Below are 12,553 nucleotides of genomic sequence, written 5' to 3'. Positions count from 1 at the left end.
ATTGTCAAGAGGAAGATAAGAAACACCAGACCCAACAATGCAGACGAGCTGAAGGCTGCTATCAAAGCAACCTGGGCTTCCATAACACCTCAGCAGTGTCACAGGCTGATCGCCTCCATGCCACGCCGCATTGATGCAGTAATTGATGCAAAAGGAGCCCCGACCAAGTATTGACTGCATTTACTGAACATTCATTTCAGTAGGCCAACATTTCGGATTTTAAAAACATTTTTCAAGCTGTTGGTATAAAGTATTCTAATTTACTGAGATAATGACTTTTGTGTTTTCATTAGTTGTAAGTCATAATCATCACCATTAACAGAAATAAAAGCTTGAAATAGATCACTATGTTTGTAATGAATCTATATAATATATGAGTTTCACTTTTTGTATTGAAGAACTGAAATAAATTAACTTTTTGATGATATTCTAATTTTGTGAGAAGCACCTGTATAATCAAAATATGTTTATGTTTAGAAAATATGTTTAGAAAAAAAACTATAGTTCACAGCCCAACGAATTACACTACCTCCAGATGTGGAGGGACACTGGACCTATCTGTACTCCTCTATATTGTGTTTTAAACACAGGTAATTATGTTACAGTCATAAACTAATCTCTTACATGTTATACTTAAGTGCATATCTATGATAGCCAGAATTGTTAATAAGTTACTCAACTTTTTAACCTAGTCTGATACCTACCAATCATCGCATGATATACATACAGGTCTTTTGTATGTCCCTCCTATTTGAGGTACCTATTTATTGTATTTTTTTTAATTGTTTTTAAAGTTGTCATTAGTGTTGAGCCACCCCCGTAGTGTTCGAGTTCGGTTCGGTTCGTCGAACACCCGTGTGTTCGCCGAACTGTTCGTCGAACTGTTCGTCGAACACCTTCGAACACCGTTAAAACCAATGGCAGGCAAACAAAAACACATAGAAACACACAGAAAACACCTTCAAAGGTGTCCAAAAGCTGACAAACTGCTCAGAAGACACAACTAACACATGGAAAAGTGACAAGTACATATAGGCATGCGAAAAGAAAAGAGGTGGAGGAGTAAAAGGAGGGGGAGACACAGATATAGGCATGTCATGCCCTTCTAAAATCCAAAAAGTGAGAAGCCGAGACGGCCAGTCCGCTCCTGCCCGTGCCACCTCCGTGTCGCCGGGTTTGTGCCAGAGCCGCGGTGAACCCTGACGGCCAGCCCCCCTCTCCCAATACTGGTGCCTGTCCGCTGGTGGTTCGAGAGAGCCCCCCTGTGGTGGAGGCAGCTCTAAGCTTTTTAATTTAAATTGTCCCTCTAATTTGAATGAATACACTTTAAATCCATTTACAAGGATCTATTGGAGGGCAAGTCTCATGCCAGCAGCCGCGTAATTCCAGCTCCAGTAGCGTCCACTAAAGCTGCTGCAGTTAAAAAGCTTTTATAAGGATCGAGCTCGGCTGTCCACCGCAAGGCATCCTAGTGCCAGTCCCAGCCCCTATGCCTTGGGGTGCCTCCTGATGCTCTTCACTAAGTATCCCGTGGTCCCGAAGCATTTCCTTTGAAAAAATTAAGTGTCCAAACTACAGGTGGTGTAGCTTGCTTAACAGCCGGGATAATCCGCTGACTAGCAGACACTGCTACTAGGCACAAAGTATTTCCTGGGCTAGATGCAGTTAAAAATTTGTAAGTAGATACTCTCGTTGGATGCTGAGAAAGCATTCCATAGAGTCTCCTGGCACGCCATATATGATTCTCTTAAAAAGCTTGGGGTAGGGGTCTAGGGGACCCTTTTATAGCCAAAATCACGGCCCTGTATCACAATACGTCACCTAGGCTGAAGATAAATGGAACTGTAGCACCGAGGGCTCGGTTGCTACAGACGTATTGCACCTCACCCAGAGGTGTGATATCTCACTCTCAGATAAGGATGGAATGTGGATCAGGACCCGACACCTGCATGCATTACACCACATTGCCGTGGGGCAGGGCGACCAATATGCCCCTGAGATGGGCACGACAGTCCCTGTCCCTGGCTGGAGTGGGGGGAGGGAACACTGAGGAAGGGGAACCCTGCAGTGCAGGAGCAGGGAGGAAGCAGTTCCTGGGTGCATTGAGAAGGGAGTATAAAAGGTGGGCACCATCTTAGTTCAGTGCAGAGAAGTCTGAGCAGAAGTGGCAGGGAGCAGGGGCTCTGCATGAGCTCTGCTCCGGAGGCGGGCCTAGTAACAGAGGCCCAGGCCTGCAAGAGGGAGAAGGAAGGAAGAGGAGCGGAGAAGGCTCCAGGAACGAGGAATGAAGGGATCCCAGGGGTGCGGACGGGCGAGTCGCCACCGCACGCCCGAATCCACCTGCGTGGAGGGGTCAGGCCAAAGGGGGAGACCGGTCCCCGAACTAGTGGAGGCAGGAAACGACCCTCAGCTAGAAACCGGAGGCTCTGACATTTTATGTGGCGCAGCCCCTTGCTCCACCCGCTAGGAAGGCACCACATAGGGTCAGGGAAACTGGCGCCAAGTTTACCAAGAGGAGGCCCGAGGCAGCCGGACAGAAGTGTTGGTAAGAAAGGCCAGACAAAGGACACACAAAGGGGGTCCTGTGAAGCGCTCCAAAGTTATCTGGGAGTTGTCTGAGCCCCTCACCTGGTGAGCACAGTACGACGTGGGCAGCCGTTACCTGCAGACGTGGTCTGGATAATAAGAACTGTGAGTAAAGGCCCTGAACTGCATCACTGACTCCGTGTCGTTACTGCTGCTGCCCTGCACCATCACCCCCATCCTCCGCATACACTGCCCTGAGGCTATACTCCTCCCGTGGGGAGATATGCTACGCTCTGCTGCACCCACAACACCAGCCTTAGCGGTCTGCCCTGTAGCGGCGGTTCACTCTGACCGCAATCCACGGGTGGCGTAGTCGGACATTTAAACATCAAAACCACATAAATAGTTCCGCCACTGGTTTGACCGCCCTGAGCCACGGAACCGGATCGCCGCCACGAAGACTACAACCACCAGCATCCACCAAAAAGGGTCCGGCTCCGGGTGTCCCAAGGCCCAGGGGGTGCGTCAGAACATTTTCATCACCTTTCACAATCACCAATGGGACAAGGCAGGGATGTCCTCTGTCCCCTCTCTTATACATCCTAGTGACGGAGCACCTGCTCTCATCAATTCGCCATAACCCCAATATTAGGTGGATTGAGGTGGGAGGCACCGAGTACAAGTGCTCTCTATTTGCTGATGATGTCCTAGTATATATCACTCAATCACATATATCCATCCCTGCTGTTATGGCTGAAATAGATCACTTTGTTACATGGTAAAATTTTAAAATCAATGCAGCGAAGTCTGACGCCCTCGATGTCTCCCTCCCTAAATCCATATAGGATTCCATCCAGTCCAACTTTCCCTTTGCCTGGCCCTCACAGGGTATCAAATACTTAGGAATTCCTATTCATAGAGACCTCTCCCATCTATGTTATCTTAATTTTGGGCCCTTTATTGAGCAATTCCATACAGACCACGGTTGGCAAGTTAGAACTGTAAGATTTACTACGTGAACCACTGGTGTTTTGTGGAAAAGCACATGTACACCGCGTTCCAAATTATTATGCAAAAAGTGTTTAGGAGTGATAAGGGAAGAATTTGTTTGTTTGTCAGTTAAACTCATTGATGGTGATGTGTGTCAGGGCTCTTTATATCACTGTAAGCAATTGCAGACACCTGTGCTAATTAGTTTGGCAGGTGTGTCCAATGAAAGGCAAGACTACTTAAGAAGGCTCTCTCACATTATTAAGCAGCCTACATTTTCTGCCAAAATGGGAAAGAAAAAGGATGTGTCGGCTGCTGAGAAGCAACAAATTGTGGAGTGTTTAGGTCAAGGCATGACTACAATCAACATTGTGCGATGATCAGGATGAAGTGTCTTGGCAATCAAGAAGTATGTAGCTGATTCACAGTACACACGTGTGCGTGCTGATAAGGGCAAATTGAGGACTCTTTCCTACAGGCAATTACGTCAGGTTGAAACAGCAGCGGCAAAAAAGCCTTGTCATAGCAGCAGACAAGTTTTTGAAGCTGCTTGTGCCTCCAACGTCCCCCGAACAACAAGATGCAGGGTCCTTCAGAGGTTTGCAGCTGTGCATATGCCATCCTGTCGACCTCCTCTATCCACTTCACACAAGCAGAAACGGCTCCAGTGGGCCAAACATTACATGAAGACTGATTTCAAAACTGTTTTGTTCACGGATGAGTGCCGTGCAGCGCTCGATGGTCCAGATGAATGGAGTGGAGGATGGCTGGTTGATGGACACCCCACGCAAACACGGCTACAGCGCCAACAAGGAGGAGGTGGAGTAATGTTTTGGGCTGGAATCATGGGGAGAGAGATTGTCGGCCCCTTTAGGATCCCTGAAGGCGCTAAAGATGAATTCCATAATGTATGTGGATTTTCTCAAACAGCACTTCCTGCCATGGTTCAAGAAGAAGAACCGTGTATTTCACAGCAAGATCATTTTTCTGCATGATAATGCACCATCTCATGCTGCACATAAAACATCTGCATCTCTGGCTGATATGGGCATAAAAGGGGACAAACTTATGGTGTGACCCCCATGCTCCCCTGACCTCTACCCCATTCAGAACCTTTGGAGCATCATTAAAAGGAGTGTCTATGATGGCGGGAGGCAGTTCACATCTAAGCAACAGCTCTGGGAGGGTATTCTGTCCTCATGCAAAACAATTGAAGCAGAAACCATCCAAAACCTGACAAATTCAATGGACGAGAGAGTTCAGAAGCTCCTTTCGAACAAGGGGTCCTATGTGAAAATGTAACATCACCTAGAATAAAGTTTTGAGTTGAAAACTGTTTGATTTCAGTTTCTAACAACCTGCTAATGCTTATAATTTCAAAAATGACCATTTTTTTGGTCTTTATTAAAATGAAAAGGTTGATCGAAAAGTTTGGGGGATCTAAGAGTGTGGCAACCCAGTAGTCATGATTACTTCGAATTCTGACAATATGAGGGTCATGCTGCAGGTAGTGCAGCAAGAAGGCACTTATGTGTCTTGCGCATCTCGGAGCCCCAAAATTATTTTCCGGGCTAGATGCAGCTAAAAATTATTTTTAATTTTAAATCTGGTGAAGCTTATTATAGATGGCCTAATAGGATCAGTGCTGCACACTGCTACAAAGCCCAAATTATTTTCCAGTCAAGATACAGATAAACATGATTAGTAATTTGAAAGCTTAAAACGGTTGGTAGGGTGATTTTAACCAATCATCAAGCTTTTACTCTCCCCAGGATGACACAGGGGTAGAAAAGTCGTTTCGGATCCATGATTTGTTCATCTTTATGAACGTGAGTCTGTCTACATTATCAGTGGAGAGCCGCGTGCGCTTATCTGTCAGCACACCACCAGCAGCGCTGAACACACGTTCAGACAGAACGCTGGCTGCGGGGCATGACAAGATCTCCAAGGCGTAAGTGGCTAGCTCCGGCCATTTATCCAGATTGGAAGCCCAAAAAGAGCAAGGGTCCAGTGACACAGTCGTGGCTTCAATGTTTACTTGGAGATACTCCTGTACCATCGTCTCTAGGCGTTGACTATGTGTCAGACTTCTTGTCTCCTGTGGCCTTGCAAAGGATGGGCTAAAAAAGTGGTGAAATGATTCCGCAAAATTGATGTTACCAGCAGATACTGTGGTTCTGTTACGGTTTGAGTGCTGAACACTTGACGGTCCCACGGTTGGCAAGTTGGAACTGTGAGATTCACTACGTGCACCACTGGTATTTTGTGGAAAAGCACATGTAAGATTCTGCAACAGTCTCTGCTGATACTCCTGCATGCGTGCATCCCTTTCTATGGCAGGAATAATTTCTGCAAATTTACTTTTGTACCGGGGATCTAACAGTGTGGCAACCCAGTAGTCAGGATTATTTCTAATTCTCACAATTCGAGGGTCATGTTGCAGGTAGTGCAGCAAGAAGGCACTCATGTGTGTTGCGCATCCAGGAGCACCAAGTCCCTGTTGTGTTGGTGGCGAGGTAACAATCATGCTTCCTTCCTCTGTCCTCTCCCCCCAACCTCGCACAACAGAAATGTGATCAAGGTCTCCCTCATCTGATGAGTCTTCCATCAGTTCGTCCTCCACTTCTTCCTGGGCTCCTGCACCTTCCTCACTAGTTTGGCTGCTACCATGCGCCCTGGTAAAACCATCTCCCCCACCCTCACATGCCTGCCGCCTTGGTGCTGCCGACCGTCTGGACCTTGCAGATGTTAGCCCTTCCGCATACAACTCCTCCTCCTCTACTTCCTCCACCTCCTCTTGTGCCACCACCTGACTCCGAATTCTGTTTAACATGTGCTCCAGCATGTAAATCACCGGAATAGTCATGCTGATAATGACATCGTCAGCACTAAACATCTTCGTCGCCATTTCAAAACTGTGCAGAAGGGTGCATAGGTTCCTGATCTGAGACCACTCCTCCAGCGTGATTTGCCCCACCTCTGAATCTCGTTGGCCCAGGCTATACGTCAGAACGTATTGCACCAGGGCTTGTCGGTGCTGCCACAGTCGCTGCAACATGTGCAGAGTTGAATTCCACCGGGTAGGCACATCGCATTTTAGCCGGTGAAGTGGCAGGCCCAACGACTTCTGTAGAGATGTAAGTCGCTGAGCTGCGGGATGCGAACGGCGGTAGTGAGCACACAGCGACCGTGCCCTCTGCAGAAGGCCATCTAGTCTGGGATAGTGGGCTAAAAATTGCTGGACAACCAGGTTCAACACGTGAGCCATACAAGGCACGTGTGTGACATTGCCCCGGCGAAGGGCCGCACCCAGGTTTGCAGCATTGTCGCACACGGCCTTCCCTGGTTTCAGGTCCAGTGGAGACAACCATTCATGAAATTGGTTCTCCAGAGCTGACCACAACTCCTCAGCTGTGTGACTCACATTTCCCAGACATTTCAATGTAAAAACCGCCTGATGACGTTGAGCCCTACTGCCAGCATAGTAAGGAGGTGTGCAGGATCCCTTCTGCGCAGTTAGAAAGCTTGTGGCATGACCAGACAGGCTTTGGGTGCAGGTGGAAGACCGAGAGGAGGTTGAGGAGGCAGAAGCAGTGGAGGAACTTTGACATAAAGAGGATTGACGCACAACTCGTGGGGACGGCAAGACTTGGACAGCAGCCCCTTGTCCTGCTGTCACCATAGTTACCCAGTGCCCAGTCAGCGACATGTAACGCCCCTGTCCATGCCTACTCGTCCAAGTGTCTGTGGTGAAATGCACCCTGTCACACACAGAGTTTCTCAAAGAAGCGGTGATGTTGTGTGCGACATGCTGGTGGAGCGCAGGCACACCTTTCTTTGAGAAGTAGTGCCGACTGGGCATCTGGTACTGGGGCACTGCGACGGACATAAGGTCTCGAAAATCCTCTGTGTCCACCAGGCGGAAAGGCAGCATTTCTGTAGCCAAGAGCTTGCTGATGGTGAAATTCAACCTCTTAGCTTTCTCATGGCTAGGAGGAAATGGTCTTTTACTTGTCCACATCTGAGGGACCGAGGGCTGGCTATTGTGCTTAGACGGGGTTGATAAGGGTGTCCCCGGCAAACTGCCGGTCTGTGAGGAAGATGCAGGCGGACATGTTAGGTTGCCTTGATCCAAAGGTGGTGCTATCGATGTCGGACAGCGCTCAACACCAGCTGGTGTTACCACCTCCAAAGAAAATGATGACCTGCCAATCACGCTGGCTGTTGCGGGTAAAGAGGTGGCAGGTCTGCGCCCCAAAACAGGTGTGACTGCTGTCCCCTCAGTCACAGAGGATGAAGAGGCCGCGGATGCACAAGATATGGCAGACGGTGATTGGCCCGGCCGGCTAGGCCGCATTGTAGCACACTGAGCTTCCCACTGCAACTTATGCTTCATGTCCATGTGCCGGTTCATGCATGAAGTACTCAAACTATGTATTTTTTGGCCTCTACTTAGCTTTTGCTGACAAATGTTACAGATAACACGAGTTGGGTCATCTTTATCGATCTGAAAAAATGCCCAGGCTATGCAAGGCTTAGCACCCATGCGACCTGAAGAGCCACCACGACTTGTGGTGAGAGGCAGAGTTGTGTTTGAGGATGCAGTTGTTGACGTGCTTCCAGTACTACGTCTCTGTCCAGGAAGGCGCAACCTGACCTCGTCGTCACTAGCATCTTCCTCCACCTCCTCTGCTGACCTCATCTCTTGGCTGACTGTGGGTTGACAGTAAGTGGGATCTCCGACCTCATCATCATCACCCTGTGCGTTATCACACCCGTCGTCCTCAGAGCCAACCTGTTCCTGCCCTGACAAAAAACTAAAGTTGTCGCTCCAATCAGGTATTTGAGTCTTATCATCGTCTTCCTCATTGTCTCCACCAACAGGAGTTACAGTTTGGGAATGAGGGTCTACATTATGGTCAGAACCTTCTGCGTCTGGTCCTGGATCCAACTCATAAAGATTCTGGGCATCAGTGCAGATCATTTCCTCGTCTGGATTCACAGAAGCGCTGGAGTCGACCTCTGATTCCCAGGCTATAGTATGAGTAAACAGCTCTGCAGACTCAACCATCTGTTCTACCTCATACTCAGACGGGCAGCTGGAGATTTGGGAGCTGTGAGGAAGCAAGTGCGATTTGGGTGACACCTTTGAGGACTGGAGTATTTGTGATGTTGAAGTTGATGTGGAGGAGAGCCCACTTAAAGGAGCACTTGATATCCGTTGAAGCACCTGCTGTTTTTGTGCCTCATCTGGAATTTGTAGCGATTGGCGTGGCCGTAAGAAAGGGATCTTATCACATTGTCCGCTAAAAGAAGTAGACATTTTAGTTTGGCTGGAAGATGGTCTTTCTTCTGCACCTACCCCACGGACACAACCTTTTTTCCCCTTCCCAACACGCCTATTCCCCTTTCCACCAGCAGCAGGCCTTTTTCCACTCATTTTGGTGGTTAACTAATTCACAACTCTGGAGTTGTTTGCACAAAAAAACAATGGATGGTAACCGAGCAGAGCTGAGTGGCCAAACTGTGGTATTAGGCCAAAACTATTGGCTGGGCTAGATGCAGAAAAAAATTATTTTTAATTTGCAACCTGATGGAGGTCAGTATAGATGGACTAATAGAAGAAGTCCCACACGCTGCTAGAAGCCCAAATATTTTTTCAGAGATAAATGAAGAAAAAAATTATTTTTAATTTGCAACCTGATGGAGGTCAGTATAGATGGACTAATAGACCAAGTCCCACACACTGCTAGAAGCCCAAATATTTTTTCAGAGCTAGATGCAGAAAAAAATTATTTTTAATTTGCAACCTGATGGAGGTCAGTATAGATGGACTAATAGAACAAGTCCCACACGCTGCTAGAAGCCCAAATATTTTTTCAGAGATAAATGAAGAAAAAAATTATTTTTAATTTGCAACCTGATGGAGGTCAGTATACATGGACTAATAGACCAAGTCCCACACACTGCTAGAAGCCCAAATATTTTTTCAGAGCTAGATGCAGAAAAAAATTATTTTTAATTTGCAACCTGATGGAGGTCAGTATAGATGGACTAATAGACCAAGTCCCACACACTGCTAGAAGCCCAAATATTTTTTCAGAGCTAGATGCAGAAAAAAATTATTTTTAATTTGCAACCTGATGGAGGTCAGTATAGATGGACTAATAGAACAAGTCCCACACGCTGCTAGAAGCCCAAATATTTTTTCAGAGATAAATGAAGAAAAAAATTATTTTTAATTTGCAACCTGATGGAGGTCAGTATAGATGGACTAATAGACCAAGTCCCACACGCTGCTAGAAGCCCAAATATTTTTTCAGAGCTAGATGCAGAAAAAAATTATTTTTAATTTGCAACCTGATGGAGGTCAGTATAGATGGACTAATAGACCAAGTCCCACACACTGCTAGAAGCCCAAATATTTTTTCAGAGCTAGATGCAGAAAAAAATTATTTTTAATTTGCAACCTGATGGAGGTCAGTATAGATGGACTAATAGACCAAGTCCCACACACCGCTAGAAGCCCAAATATTTTTTCAGAGCTAGATGCAGAAAAAAATTATATTCAGTTTGCAACCTGATGGAGGTCAGTATAGATGGACTAATAGAATGATGCTATGCCCAAAAGATTTTACTTCACTAGGTGCAGTAAAAAAATTGGTATTCTATACACAGGTGGTATATCTTGCAACACAGATAGGCTACTCCACTGACTAACACACTCTGCAATAGGCCAAAAAGGATTAGCTTTGCTAGATTCAGCCAAATGCTGTGAAAAAAACTTGCACAGCACTGGCACAGACCTGCCTGGCAAAAACTGATAGGAACTGATGTAACCTAGTCCTGAAAAGGACTCCAATTACAATTAGTCTTTACTCCCACAATCTATCTATTTAAGAGCACAGACCTGCCTGATAAAAGTCGTAGGAAATGCTGTAACCTAGTCCTTAAAAGGACTGCAATCACAACTATTCCCTACTCCCAAGCTATCTGTATATTTGTGCGAAAATTGGCTTGAAATTAACAAGGTATAGCGCACACAGCAACAGCGGTGCCGTCTAACACGCAGCTGCAGCAGTGAGAAAATGGTGGCGACGGGGAAAATGGCTTGGTCTTATAGGGCAAGGACATGTGACATACACTGCCAATCACACATGCCCTTGCTTGTGTGAAAAAAAGCACTTCGCTCCGTGTGTGCGCTGCTGATAGGCTGACAGATTGCACCTCCCCACTGCAAATGCGGGAAAGAGAAAAAAAAATGGAGATCTTCATTGTTCCTGCAGAGATCCATCCCCTGCCCCTCCCCCCGCCCCGCTGTACACTCAAACTGCGTATTAACATTAATTTTCATCATTACTGAGAAAAAATCCAGTTATGATTTTGGTGCACGAACAGTTATCGAACATAACCTCGAACAGCCGAATTTTTCTCAAATTGTTCGTGTTCGCCGACCGGCTCGAACACCGCCCAAAACAGCTCGAATTTGAGATTGGCGAACAGTTCGAGTAGAACAACGCTCATCTCTAGTTGTCATAATAAAAATTATACTTTAATTAAATGTATGTGGTTGCCACTCTATATATCTTGCCATCTATACTAGATTGAGATATATATTGATATACAGTATATACTTATCAAAGGGTGAATTACTGACTTATGGATTAAGTAATTGATTAGGAATCTATTTTTGATTCTATCTGATCACAAGCTTTTGACAGTTGACATCCAGCCAATCAGAAGTTGCTGTCACAAGATGGTGCCGGTGGTCCGGAGCAATGGCAATAAAAGGTGACGACATCAGCGGATAAGCATAAGACTATGGTCAGGGACCTTAGATTAGAAGCACCACTCCAGCACTGAAAAAAACACTGGAGTGGTGTTTTAAAAAAATATTTTAATCTTGCCATTTTTACAATAAACATTGTTTTAGACTTAGAATTTCTATCCTTTCAGGAAGAGTTTGCAGGAGTTTTTTTTATCATGAGAGGCAGGGTTACAGTAACAGGTGACACCTCTATTAACAGCTGTTAGCACAGGATCCACCAATCACATTTGCCTATGTCACAGCTGACTCTGCTTCCCCATCTCTTTACAATGACTTTTGCACATTCTTCAATACAAAACATATTGTCGGGATTAGCTTGTGCTAAGCAAAAAAATAAATAAATACATTTAAAGGGAATCTGTCACCCCCTGGCACTTATCTGACCTCTAATATGGGCATACAGGTGATAGAAATGTAAATCTATACTTACCTGTATTCCTCATATTAGAGGTCTTGTTGCTGTGAAATGTCTTTTTATTCATAAGTCTGTGCGTACGCTAGGGGGAGTCGACGAGTCGGGACCGGAGGTTACATATACGTTATATATACTCCAGTCCAGAGCCCAACTAGTGGGCGTGGCCTCACTCCATACACTTGTATGGAGTGAAGCCACGCCCTCTAGTTGCCCACACACACTGGTCGGCTGCATTAATAGTCGGGGCATGGTCTCAGCTCAATACAAGTTTATTGAGCCAGGCTGTACCCACTGGACGGGCCCTGGCCGGAAGTATGTGTAATGCAGAGTGACTGCAGACTTATCGATTTGGAATGGACAACCCCTTTAACATACAAATCAGAAACTGGAATACTCTGCAGTATTTACAGTGTGCTCTTCCAAAAAAGTTCTATCAGAGAGTAACCCATCAGGAGTGATTACTTTACAATTCCTAAGCAATCATCTCTCACTTCAATAGCAAACTATGCTATTCATTTTATTTATTTATATATTTTTTGCTTTTTGCTGCTTATACAGTAGCAACATTTTTACAGTTCTATACAGTGCTATGCTACATACCTTTCAATGCTCTGTATGTCTTCACAGTTGCCATTCTTCAGAGTTTTGGAGGCCACACCAATCACTCGCAAGCCTTGAAATGTATAATGCTCTAGTTCTTTCAAAAATCCACTGGGAACTTTAAAAAGACATACTAAATAAGTATCCCATACATCAACTGATTTCAATTGGTTATTTTTATATAGTTAGTTATA

At 45.8% G+C, this 12,553-nt stretch overlaps 1 protein-coding gene across 1 annotated transcript in view; it reads right to left on the bottom strand.

Annotated features, from left to right (window-relative positions):
• Window positions 1–12,553, bottom strand: part of LOC141259319 (probable cation-transporting ATPase 13A4) — a 279,585-nt gene that overhangs the window by 99,049 nt on the left and 167,983 nt on the right. The window contains exon 17 of the mRNA XM_073675074.1: window positions 12,360–12,477. Within this exon, the coding sequence (XP_073531175.1) occupies window positions 12,360–12,477 (118 nt within the window). The remainder of the gene's footprint in view (window positions 1–12,359; window positions 12,478–12,553) is intronic.

The sequence above is a fragment of the Phyllobates terribilis genome, unplaced genomic scaffold (assembly GCF_046119375.1).
Source record: "Phyllobates terribilis strain yellow unplaced genomic scaffold, ASM4611937v1 Scaffold_3__8_contigs__length_932513732, whole genome shotgun sequence".
Lineage (NCBI taxonomy): Eukaryota > Metazoa > Chordata > Amphibia > Anura > Dendrobatidae > Phyllobates > Phyllobates terribilis.
This window is presented reverse-complemented; position numbering and strand designations above follow the sequence as displayed.